At 41.4% G+C, this 13,523-nt stretch overlaps 1 protein-coding gene across 4 annotated transcripts in view; it reads right to left on the reverse strand.

Moving 5' to 3' along the window:
* The window catches only part of epha4b (eph receptor A4b), a 341,474-nt gene that overhangs the window by 94,276 nt on the left and 233,675 nt on the right, over positions 1-13,523 (reverse strand). For all 4 annotated transcript variants that reach the window (XM_043701928.1, XM_043701927.1, XM_043701926.1 and 1 more), the window contains 2 exons: positions 11,973-12,135; positions 7,954-8,062 (listed from right to left, as the gene is read on the reverse strand). In XM_043701928.1, the coding sequence (XP_043557863.1) occupies positions 7,954-8,062; positions 11,973-12,135 (272 nt within the window). The remainder of the gene's footprint in view (positions 1-7,953; positions 8,063-11,972; positions 12,136-13,523) is intronic.

Here is a 13,523-nt window from a genome sequence, read left to right on the forward strand (position 1 = left end):
GAGTATATTCCTGTCAGGGTGAAAGGGAAGGCTGGTAGGTATAGGAAATGCTGGATGACTAAAGAAATTAAGGGTTTGTTTAAGGAAAAGAAGGAAGCATATATCAGGTATAGACAGGATAGATTGGGCAAATCCTCAGAAGAGTAAAAAGGCAGTAGAAGTATACTTAATACAGAAGTCAGGAGGGCAAAAAGGGGACATGAGATAGCTTTGGCAAATAGAATTAAGGAGAATCCAAAGGGTTATTACAAATATATTAAGGACAAAAGGGTAAGGGAGAGAATAGGGCCCCTCAAAGATCAGCAAGGTGGCTTTTGCGTAGAGCCACGGAAAATGGGGGAGATATTAAATGAATATTTTGCATCAGTATTTACTGTGGAAAAGGATATGGAAGATATAGACTGTAGGGAAATAGATGGTGACATCTTGAAAAATGTCCATATTACAGAGGAGGAAGTGCTGGATATCTTGAAATAGTTAAAGGTTGAATAAGTCCCCAGGACCTGACCAGGTGTACCCAAGAACTCTGTGGGAAGCTAGAGAAGTGATTGCTGGGCCTCTTGCTGAGATATTTGTACCATCGATAGTCACAGGTGAGGTGCCAGAAGACTGGAGGTTGGCAAACGTGGTACCACTGTTTAAGAAGGGTGGTACGACAAGCCAGGGAACTATAGACCAGTGAGCCTGACCTCAGTGCTGGGCAAGTTGTTGAAGGGAATCCTGAGGGACAGGATGTACATGTATTTGGAAAGGCAAGGACTAATTAGGGATAGTCAACATGGCTTTGTGCGAGGGAAATCATGTCTCACAAACTCGATTGAGTTTTTTGAAGAAATAACAAAGAAGATTGATGAGGGCAGAGCAGTAGATGTGATCTATATGGACCTCAGTAAGGCGTTCGACAAGGTTGCCCATGGGAGACTGATTAGCAAGGTTAGATCTCATGGAGTACAGGGAGAACTAGCTATTTGGATACAGAACTGGCTCAAAGGTAGAAGACAGAGGGTGGTGGTGGAGGGTTGTCTTTCAGACTGGAGGCCTGTGACCAGTGGAGTGCCACAAGGATTGGTGCTGGGTCCACTACTTTTTGTCATTTTCATAAATGATTTGGATGCGAGCATGAGAGGTACAATTAGTAAGTTCGCAGATGACACCGAAATTGGAGATGTAGAGCACAGCGAAGAAGGCTATCTCAGATTACAACAGGATCTGGAACAGATGGGCCAATGGGCTGAGAAGTGGCAGATGGAGTTTAATTCAGATAAATGCGAAGTACTGCATTTTGGGAAAGCAAATCTTAGCAGACAAATTAAGAGAACATCTAATGTGTTGGCAAGTACAAAACTAATGATCATGGCTTCCTGACCTTTTGGGTCCTGTTACCCTTGTAGTTAAATACTGATTAAATCGGATGATCTGACTGGGAGATTTCTGTCTACCTCTGGCAGAAAGTTTTCAGCCAACCTTCCCATATCAGAAACTGTTTATTGGGCTTTTCTGAGTGTTCATGGAATAATCATAGGGTGAACTAGTGAGATGTTTGGTGGTCTGCCAATTTCAAAGTAGTCAGTAGAAATCCATATGCTTACAATGTATCATGTGCAGGACTGTATTCTTACTCTGTTGTGTGAGAGAAGGCTGATTATTCCAGCCCTCTGTCATCATATAAGAAACATTCAGTGGTCACAAAGCTGTCATGATCCAAGCTAATCAAATTGATTGATGGGACATCATTCCAGTCCCATAGAGTTGCACATTGCATTTGTTTGGCACTTACACTTAGAAACGCTAGGTAATTTCTTCCATTAAAACTCAAAATGATGTGGACTTGTGAATCGATATCTCACATACAAGATGCAGCTGATCAACTTCACTTGAAAATGTTGTCTTAATAAGATGTCTTTCTACAGAGGCTGACTCTACACAACCTATGTATATTGTGTGACTGATATCAATCTGAGGGAGTATAATGATGTTAAATTCTTATAGCTCTACATTGGATTACATGCATCCTTTATGATGAAGATAATCTGTGGAATTTCAGTGGTTTTAATCTGCATTTCAATCCATGCTGCTCCTGCTCCAAACATGGTTAAGCAGCCCTGGAATGATCAATAAAAGTAGCTTGTGCTTGTGGTCACTGTTCTAAATCAATGGAGCATTAAGATCTGTTGTATTTTGTTGTAATCAATGAGGTATTATGTAAACTTTTCCGTGTGTGGATTTATGAAACTGCATATGAATTGAATACATAATTTCTGCTATACTTCTCACAATTAAGACTGCATTATCAATTTAAAGAATTACTCGTGTGTTTTGAAATATCAAGATTTCCAACGCAGTAAACAGTAATGAGGATTGATCAGAGTGTCTGAAATCTGTCACTCCAAATTTTAAAACATGGACTTCATTTCTGACATAGAGATTGTGGCCAAAGTAAGACATAATGACATGTGACAGGAATAATTGATGGGTTGACAGCTGTGAACAAAATCACTTCGATATGTGCATAAAGCAAAGCATGAAATTGTCTTTCTAAAGTCTAAATTTCATTCCAAATTTAAGTACACCCAAAGATGTGCCATCAAGCCACTCGCTACTAATTAGCAGCACAATTGAATTGGGATGATTGTAAATTCAGATTGACACCAGTTGTCTACTTGGCTCCTTTTGAGAAAGTGAGACTCAAATATGAAACTTAAGGTGGAACAGAGACAGTTTGTCCAGCTCATCACTTAGATGCAGAAGGAAATAAAGGTACCACGCTTAATTAGAGTTAGAAAAGGGTGAGTTGTTTATTCCTATTCTTGTTAAATAAAATTAGATTTGCAGAACATTAGTCAGCTTTTGTTATGACTTCAATGATCACTTTTGTTAGCCTTGCTGTCTACACTGAGAGTATTGGATTGGAGGAAGGGTGTGTGCAACACCTGATGTCCTCTGTATTTAAATAAAGTTGCCCTGTTCTACCCTCAGTGGGTTGGATTTTCTGTCTGACATGAGGACTATTTATATGTCCTGGTAAGGGAGTGGACTCACCGGTGTGTGTCTGTATCGACCAGCACATATTCGGACCACACGCCACATTACGCACGCACACTCCAGTGATCAACAGCTCATCTGGAAGATGTTGATGATGCCTTTGAAAGCATTGGCAAGTATCCTTGCTACTGAACACCTTTTCAGCTTCAGATATGGGTTAGGTAGAGCTCTCATATCTAAAATGATAACACTGGCTCCAAGTTAACTCTACACATACAAACATCTTCTGGCAGATGCTGCCATTCTTGCCAGAATACTATCCTGCATAGCGCACCACACGTGTGGATATGCTGCAGATTATATTTTGAAGACAAAACAGTACTCAAAGCATTGATAATCTGGGCACATTTGTGAATATTGTTATGGGCCAGCCCAAGCCCCCTCAAGATATATTAAGAAGATACTCTTGCCTATACTTTTATGATTTAAAGTGCCAGGAATTTCATTCCAAATGCAATTTGCTGGGCCAAACTACCAGATTTGGAGCAAAACACACTTTCCTCAAAAACTATAGTTAAAATGCAACGTGAGAATGAGGAAATTGGGCAACTTTAAAATTGCATATTTTTTTCAATACTTAACAGTAACTACTCCAATGCAGTAACATGCCATCCACCCACTGCGTGCACACATGCTTACTGACTTGGCAAAGTCAATAAAACAGATGGTCTCACTCGTAATTCCAGCAGCCCAGGAGGAAAAACATCAAGAGGAAACTCTAAGGAAATGTATGCAGTGAGATGTTCTACAGCTTACAAACCCAGCTGAGACCCCAGTAACAACTGCTGCTGCTGAAAAACTACAAAACTAAAGAATCCTGGTTCTGTGAGAGCTTGACAACACCCATTCAGGCTGTTTCTATTGTTGCAACGTTTTTTTAAAAAGAAGCAAAGGCCTCACAAGATGTTTACATCTCTATATTAAAACTTGTATTTTGTCTTGTTTTTTATGTTTTGACACCTATTAAAGCCATAGTATAGTCAAAATATCTTTCCACAGCAAGCAAAAGAAAAAAATGACAATGCAATTACCAGTCAGTGACAGTGACTGGATTACCACATGACAGTGTTCCATTTCCTAGCTCTACCTTGGTACTTCCACATTGAATTCCCAGGAACTCTCCATCCCACCAGCAGCTTAACCATATATATGTAACTCAGTCTTGGTTCTGGAAGGACAGTGTTTTACCACAGTGAATTATTCGGTCCATTTTATGAACAGAAACAGTCTACCTCCTTTCACAAACTTTCAATGACAGTCCAGTGCAGCTAAAAACTCCCCCAGCTAATCCATGTGCTTTTACTGTTCCAACCAAGGAGGAAAGAACAGTTTCTCTTCCTTTTTAGGATCCTTCTGGGGCTGTGGACATCATTGCGTGGCTGCAATTTAATATCCATTCATCTTTGGTGATTGGGATCCTTTTTGAACTATTGCAGTCTATGTCTTTACACTGTTCCCATGTGTCTGATGCTCCCAATCCAAGTTTAATCTTCTTGTGGTGCTATTCATTTAGGGCCCTGACATAATATCAACCAAAATGAGATATTCAACATTACTATCTGCTTTGGAACCTGATGAGCGACAATGTTCTAACGCATTATATTACCCATTCCCAGACTCTTTCCATTTGACTGAGACTTTTAAGTTGCATACCTGTGTCTCCATTCAGAGAGAGAGAGAGAGAAACACATTAGGGATACATGGATGAGCTTTAATAAAGGATTCATTCGACCTCCACAGGCATATTTTTCATATTGAGAAATACGTACTTGGGAAGGAGTTAGCTATTTAATATTTTTAATTAATAACATGTTTAAATCCAACTAGATTACATTGAAAGTGTTTGCTGTCACATTGAAAAATGTAACAATTTTTATTCATTTCTCTGCAGGTGTTAAGGTGTAAACTGTCAATTAAATTGATGACTTTTCAGCAAATTGTATTGCAGTATAGCTTCAGGTTGAAATGTAAATCTCAGAAGCATCACAGTGGAGAAACAGCTCAAACACAAAATGATAATGAATTTACATGTAAATTACTAACTTTATTTATACTTACCATATATACCTCAAGGAAGAACATCTATATGAGAGAAAGCCCTATTGGGTACATCCTAACCTTTCTTATATTTAAGTTGGTACTCCTGTCAAGTAAGGATTATATTATACAAAGAGCAAAATTGCTGCCCTGTGTCAGTCTGAGTGAGGGGTTAAACTAAATTCTGCATCACACAGTTTAACCAAGCACACTTGGTGCTGTCAATAAAGATAGAGCTGTCTACTCCAAAGCTACTTGTTAATGCTAACTTTACTGATGGAACATGACTGCTGGATTTAATTTACATGCGACATGAAGAAGAAAATGACATCTATAGACTAACTGATTATCATACGTATTAAAGGTAAATAATGAGAAAGCACCCACTCCCCATAAAGATCACACATCAAATGCCTCAGTGTCTCTGACTCATCACGTTTTCATTTTCAATCTAGCTGTGGAAACATTTAGCTAAATTGCATGGCAAAGCAGCCAGTGACTGGTGAAGGAACGTCAAAAACTGTGCTCAAAGTGCCAGGGTGAGCATGTATCAAAACCAATTTGGCTGTGAGCAAGAAACCATTTCAGAGGAAATGTCAGCATGTGAATACACACAAGTACTCATGGAATGTACATTGTCTTGAAATGAAAAAGCTACTCACTTTGATTGCTATGAATTTCCATGAGGAATGCCCTTTTTTGTTGCTAAGGTTCTGTGATAAAAGGAATTATATTGATGACTACATGTTCAGTAGGAAGTTTGGACCCATTGCTTTGCTTTGAAGGACATCTTTGGTAATGCCCTTGAACAGATTGAATGAATAAAAGTCCAAGTTGGGATAGGTCACATGCGGATCATGGAAAGAATATACTTATTTACCAAATTGCCACTTCACTATCCATGCTCTTTCATAGCTGGATTTTTTTCCTCCTAAGAACACACACTAAGTTTCTGCCAGTATTGTTCCATGTTGGAATGAGCACCTATGACTTTTTATAGCTTTAACAGGCAGAATCCTTACACTCACAGCCAAAATCAGAAAGGAAGAGGATGTTTGGAGTTTGCAGAAGCTTATAGACAGAGGCTTTAAGTGAGAAAGCAAAAATCTTGCAGGTTGAGTTGGTAGTTAGGAAGGCATTTATTTTGAAAGGACTGGAGTATAAAAGCCTGGGTGTATAAGGCTTTGTAAGGCTCTGGCCAAACCACATTTAGAATATTTTGAGCAATTTTGGGACCCAAATCCAGGAAGAATGTACTGGTCCCGGAGTGCGTCCAGTGGAGGTTCACGAGAATGATCCATGGAATGAAAGACTTAACATTCGAGGTATGTTTGACGACTCGGACTATACCCGATGGAGTTTTGAGGGGGGATCTAATTGAAACTTACAGAATACAGAGTGGCCTGAATCCAGTGGATGTTGGGAAGATGCTTTCATTAGCAGAAGAGACTAGGATTCGAGGGCACAGCCTTACAGTAAAGGGAAGACCCTTCAGAATGGAGATGAGGAGATACTCCTTCAACCAGAGACTTGTGAATCTTTGCAATTCATTGCTACAGAAGGCTGTGGAGGCCAGGTCATTCTGTATATTAAAGACAGAGGTCGATAGATTCTTGATTGTTAAGGGGATCAAGGGTTATGGGAAGATAGCAGGAGAATGGGAGTTGAGAAATTTATTCAATGGGCCGAATGGTCATAATTTCTGCTCTTATGGTTAGTAAAGTAAGCATAAGATGGAAAATGTTCACTGCGGTTTGAAAAGTAGAAAAGCAGCATGTGACGTAATGGAGGGAGATCACAGAACTGTGGAGGTACAAATATGTCTGGGTGGTACATGTATCGTTCAATGTTAGTATGCAGGTACAGCAATTGATTAGAACAACGGGCTACATCTGAAGTACTATCTACAGTTTTAATTTCTTATTTAAGAACGGATACAAGTAGATCAGGAAGTTCAGAGGAGGTTCACTTAACTGATAGCTGGGATGGGAGTGGGAGTGGCATCGAGGGAGGATGTCACCTATCACATTTCCAACTCCCCTCCTCCAAGTCCCTCCTCCCTACCTTTTATCTTCTCCTGCCAGAGGAGGTTCACTTAACTGATAGCTGGGATGGGAGTGGGAGTGGCATCGAGGGAGGATGTCACGAGAAAAGGTTCGACAGGCTAGGCCTGTAGTGCAGGTGAGAAGAATGAGACCTGCTCTGACATGATCCTGGGGAGTTAGACATGATGAACACCAAAAGGGTGTCTCCCTTGATGAAGAGACTGGGGTACACATTTATGGCCTATTTCAGATGGACATAATACAAAAATCTTCTCCCTCGGAAATTTCCATGTGCCTGCAGCTCTTTCCCCTAGATAGCTGTGCAGTTAGAGGCACAATGTTTGTTAAGCCAGATATGAATAGATTGTTGACTGACAAAGATTGAAAGCATATTAGGGGAAGGTAGGAAAGTAGATTTGAGGTCATAATCCATTCAGCCATAGAGTTTATTTGCCTGCTCCTGCTCCTAATTTCAATGTTTTTCAAATGTTTAACCTTGTTTGTTCTTCTGGATTATCAAGGTGTCATTGTCTCCACTTCTATATTGCTCTCTCTCCCCTTCAATTTTTCCCATTACTGATCTTACCTGTGATGGACTCCCAGTTGTTTACTTATTTGTGTTCAAGTTTGACACAGCTGCTTTCTGGTATTTCACTTAACATCTGCACATTCTCAATCCACAAATGATCGTTATGCCCTAGCATTAACAGTACTGCGCCACAGTATGACAGTACAGATTGACAGGGTCAAACATCAGTGAGGGATAGCTGCCTCTTAAATCTCCACTTCCGACACAATGCAGAGTAAATCGACAAACAATTCGTTTTACCTTCCACTAACGACAAAGCAGGTAACAAGAAAGATCAGAAGCACAATCCCCCCAGCTACGGATACTGCCATGATGGTGGGTTGGTTTGGATCGCCGATAGCTAGCATGTCTAAAAAAGGAAGGAAAACAGTGCACAAGTTGATTAGTGTATTCTCTGGAATAGAAATTACAAACATTGTAAAATAGAAATACTACAAGATTGCAGATCTTTGTTGCTCTGATTCTTTATTGGTTGGCATGTGAGCCCCCTGCTGTGACCTGGTCCCTCTCACAAATTGATATTGACCATGGGTCCGATACAGAGGGCAACCTGAACTGTTCTACATGTTCTAATAATTCTGGAAATCTTCAAGCAGTTCACTAATAATGGCATTTCTGTCACTCTCCTAGTTGATCTCTCTTTTGTGAAGTACTCAAAAGCCTCAGGTATTTGGCCTCTGTGTGTAGCTGTTATCTTCAACCACTGGCATACTGCTCTGTTGCTAGATATCCAAACGTGCACATTGTTCATCAAGGACTTTTCATTAATATTTGGTCTTTGTTAAGGTGGAAGTCTCTGAAAGGAGTCTGTTCAGAACAGAACATTTTTTCTCTTCAAACAGTTTGTTTATTCTCCCCACATTTGATTCATCAGAACAAAAAAAGGGCATAATTTGGACTGAAATGTCATTTCCCAAAGAAAATACACTTTTTACCAACCGTCCCCACTGCAAGCCCCAGCAACGGCTCCCTCACCCTCACCATCCCGCTCATCAGTAGATTGTTGTCATCTGGGGAATAATACCATTGCAATTTGGAAGAATGGGAAGTGATTTTATTGAAATACACAAGAAGCTGAGGGGGACGTGACATGGTGGATGCTGAATGCTTCCTCTGTTGAAGAGACTTCAGCTAGGGAACTGAGTTAAATTTAGGGTTCTCATGTTTAAGACAGTCATAGACATGCTGAGGGTATACAAACAGACCCTCATTCCAATCCGTCCATACCAAACAGATATCCTAAATTAATCTAGTCCCATTTGCTAGCATTTGGCCCATATCCCTCGAAACCCTTCCTATTCATATACTCATCCAGATGCCTTTTAAATGTTATGGTTGTACCAGCCTCCACCACTTCTTCTGGCAGCTCATTCCATACACGCACCACCCTCTGCTTGAACAAATTGCCCCTTAGGTCCCTTTCAAAATCTTTCCCCTCCCACCTTAAAGCTATGCCCTCTCATTTTGGATTCCCCTACCCTGGGGAAATGACCTTCCCTGTTCACCCGATCCATGCCTCTCATGAATTTACAAACTTCTAGAGGGTCATCCCTCCAACTCTGATGATTCGGGAAAATAGCCCCAGCTTATTCGACTCTCCCTATAACTCAAAGCCTCCAATCCCGACAAAATCCTTGTCAATCTTTTCTGCACCCTTTGAAGTTTCACAAGATCTTTCCTATATTAGGGAGACTAAAACTGAATGCAGTATTCTAAAAGTGGCCTCACCAATGTCCTGGACAGCTACAGCATAACTTCCCAACTGCTTTATTCAATGCACTGACCATACAAGAGTTGATAAAGTCTGGAGCTGGAAAAAGCACAACAGGTCAAGCAGCATCAGATGAGTAGGGGAGTCAACATTTCAGGTCGGGACCTTTCATCAGGACCCTTATGAAAGGTTCCAAAATGACATGTCGATTCCCCTGCTCGTCTCACGCTGCTTGAGGTGCTGTGCCTTTTCCAGCTCCAGACTTTATTGATTCTGACTTTCCAGCATCTGCTGTCCTCACTATCTCCAAGCGCTGACCAACGAAGGCAAATAAACCAACTCCTCCTTCACTACCCTGTCTACCAGTGACTCCCCCATTGAGGAACTATGAACATGCACCCTGCAGTTTTGTTGATCAGCAACACTCCCTAGGACCTAACCATTAAGTGTATAAGTCCTGCCCTGGTTTGCCTTACCAAAATGCAACACCTCACATTTATCTAAATTAAACTCCATTTGCCATTCCTCAGCACATTTTCCCATCTCATCAAGGTCCCATTGTACTCAGTGATAATCTTCTTCACTTTTAATACACCATCAATTTTGGTGTCATCTGAAAACTTACTGGCCACACCTCCTAATTCATATCCTAGTCATTAGCATAAATGACAAAAAGCACTGGATCCAGCGCTGAACCTTATGACACAGCACTGGTCACAGGCCTCCAGTGTGAAACACAACCCTCTGTCTTCTACCTTTGAGCCAGTTTTGTATCCAAATGGCTAGCTCTCCCTGGATTCCATGTGATCTAACCTGCTAACCAGTCTCCCATGAGGAACATTGTCAAACACCTTTCTGAAATCTATACAGACAATGTCCACTGCTCTGCCTTCATCAATCTTCTTTGTTACTTCTTCGAAAAACTCAATCAAGTGAGACACAATTTCCTACGCACAAAGCCATGCTGTCTATCCCTAATCAGTCCTTGCCTTTCCAAGTACATGTAAATCCTGTCCCTCAGAATACCCTCCAACAACTTAGCCGCCATTGATGTCAGGCTCACTGGTCTATAGTTCCCTGGCTTTTCCTTGCCACCTTTCTTCAATAAAACACCACATTAGCCAACCTCCAGTCTTCCAGCACCTCACCTGTGGCTGTCGATGATACAAATATCTCAGCAAGGGGCCCAGCAATCAGTTCCCTAGCTTCCCACAGAGTTCTAGGGTACATCTGATCAGGTCTTGGGCATGTATCCACATTTTTGCATTTTAAGACATCCAGCACCACTACCTCCGTGATATTGCTATTTATTTCTCCACGTTCTCTAGCTTCCATATCCTTCTCTACAGAGTAAGACCTTTCCTCTCACGGGGTTGAGAGTGTTTGGAACTTTGCTTCACTGAAAGGTAAAAGCTGGGTCATTGAAAATCTTTAAGGTGGAGGTGGATCGATTCTAACAAGGGAGTCGTGAGTTATTGGAGGCATGCAGGAATTTGGATTTGATGGCATAATCAGATCAGCCATGATCTTGTTGAAAGATGGACTAGGATCAAAGGGTCAAAGAGCCTTAACTCTTAAATCGTGTGTTCCCACTGGGGCAAACAAGCTCAGTAGGAGCTGCTTCTTTGGTATTTCAGGACAGTTAAATCCATTTAGTTGATTCAATTTCCTTTCTGTAGAGTCCAGAAATATGTCCACACATGCATAGATTCACAGATCTTTTCATTCTTTGTGAAACATAGACCACCTTGATTAACGCTGTCAGCCTGTGATTAGTTCTATGGAGATCAAACAGAATGTAGTTTTGGTCCGATGGGTTTGGTCAGTGTAGGCTTTAAAAATGCATCGGGACTGATCAAACACTTGAAGACCTTATTCTTTTTTAATAGCAATGTTAGTTCATAGACCTGTTTTATAAAGAAAAAGCACTCAGCCTTCAGAAGTGAATACTGTATTCACTGTCTGAATAAGTGTTAGCTCTCTCTAGCTGAGAATAAAAAAGGCAATAAATCCACTCCAGAAAATAACCATTATTCCTTTACTATCACTAGTTCATTCCATGTCTTTGAACAAATACATCATCACGCTGTGTGCTCTTGTAATTTTGACTCACAATATCTATATTCAAGGACAGTAAGTTTAAGACACTTTTGCTCTTGGTTATTATGAAGTGATCTTTATGACTAGTGAATTATGATCATTTTACCTCATTAAGAAGCACAATTCCTGGTGACAAATCCCAACAGGCTACTCGTATTGCAGTTTCATGTGATATTGCAGTTTCATGTGATACTGCAGTTGCAAATTCCTTAAAGCCAGAGGGATGTGCCCACCTATGATTGTCACCATCACCTCTGCATGAGAAATAATTCCTGCATCTGTCCAAAAAATGTGCTCATTTTGAATCTTTGCTCGAATATTTCCTCCAGAACCTTTGCTGTCAATGACCACTAACAGTGCCATTGCTGACTTCAATTTACTCCTGTGCTATGATCTGGATGTTTCAACGTCAAGGTGGTTTGTTCTCAGTGGGTTTTTCTCTGCGTACCTTCTTGACTGGTCTCCAGCTCAATTTCACCGCCGTAGGTGCCGTGTCCTCCGCTGGTGTGGGCTTTAACCCGAAACACGTACGTTGTGCCTGGTTTCAGCCCATCCACTGTCATGCTGTTTGATTTGGTTCTTAAAACTGTGTAGTTTTGGTCCTTTTGATTCTGTTGCAATGAACACAAAAGCAATGATTACTGTACAGCGACTGGACTCATTCTGCTCTGAGTATCACTAGGTTCATAATCAGCCCCTGTAGATATAAATTAGATTAGATTAGGTTAGATTTCCTACAGTGAGGAAACAGACCCTTTGGCCCAACAAGTCCACACTGACCCTCCGAAGAGTAACCCACCCAGACCCATTTCCCTCTGACTAATGCACCTAACACTATGGGCAATTTAGCATGGCCAATTCACCTGACCTGCACGTCTTTGGACTGTGGGAGGAAACCGGAGCACCCGGAGGAAACCCACGCAGACACGGGGAGAATGTGCAAACTCCACACAGACAGTTGCCTGAGGCTGGAATCAAACCTGGGACCCTGGTGCTGTGAGGCAGCAGTGCTAACCACTAAGCCACTGTGCCTCCCAGAGATCTTTCTTCTTTACTCTTTCACCAACAAGGCCAGCATTAATTACCCTCCCTGTTTGAACAGAATGGCTTGCTGGATCATTTCAGAGGACAGAGTCAAACACATTTGTGTAGATCTGGATCATGTGTGGGCCAGACCAAGTAAGGATGGCAGATTTCCTTTCCTGAAGGATATGAGTGAACCAGATGAGTTTTTCAGACAATTGATGACAATTTCATGATCATCACGAAACTAGCCTTCAATTCCAGTTTTATTAATTGAATCTAAGTACCATTATCAGTCAGGGTAGAACTTGAACCTATGTCTGCAATGTCTTAGCCTGAACCTCAGCATTACTAGTCTAGTGACATTCTCACTTCATACCACCTCTCCCACATTCTAGATAGAAAATAACAAGGGCATTGAAACATTTATGAATTTGTGCAATGGAGATGGGAAAACAGAACCTGTTCTGTTTGTGAATCCGATGCCTTGGTCTAGGGGTCAGTATAGAGACTGATTAAAAGTTGGTAATTCCACATGGGTGAGGTTCTAATTAGCGTGAATACACATTTGCTGTCCAATTCTGGGCAGTGGAGGGGGTGGGGGTGTTGGATTTTGAAGCTGGAGAACCAGAGGCCCTCCATCTTTATGAAAGCACAAGTTCAGTCATTGGGAGGGTGGTACATCAGGAAGCTGGCCTGTCAATCACTTTTATAAAAACTTGATTTAAAAAAAGGACACAGGGAAAGCAGCCAGGCTACCCTTAAATGGTGGTGGGGTGGGGTGAGGGGTAGGGAGCACATTGCAGGAGCAAGCAGGTGATCGAGAAGGCCATCCTAGGCACTAACACCACCCACATCTGCACTCAGTGTTGGCACCCTGACTTGCAGCTGGGTGTCCACCTCCAAGTACTGGTCTTCCTCTGTTGCTTCCGGAAGCTGAAGAAAGACTGTAAAATCCCAGTTGGTCTCTTGAACC

Source organism: Chiloscyllium plagiosum, chromosome 13, assembly GCF_004010195.1.
Source record: "Chiloscyllium plagiosum isolate BGI_BamShark_2017 chromosome 13, ASM401019v2, whole genome shotgun sequence".
NCBI classification, from domain to species: Eukaryota; Metazoa; Chordata; class Chondrichthyes; order Orectolobiformes; family Hemiscylliidae; genus Chiloscyllium; species Chiloscyllium plagiosum.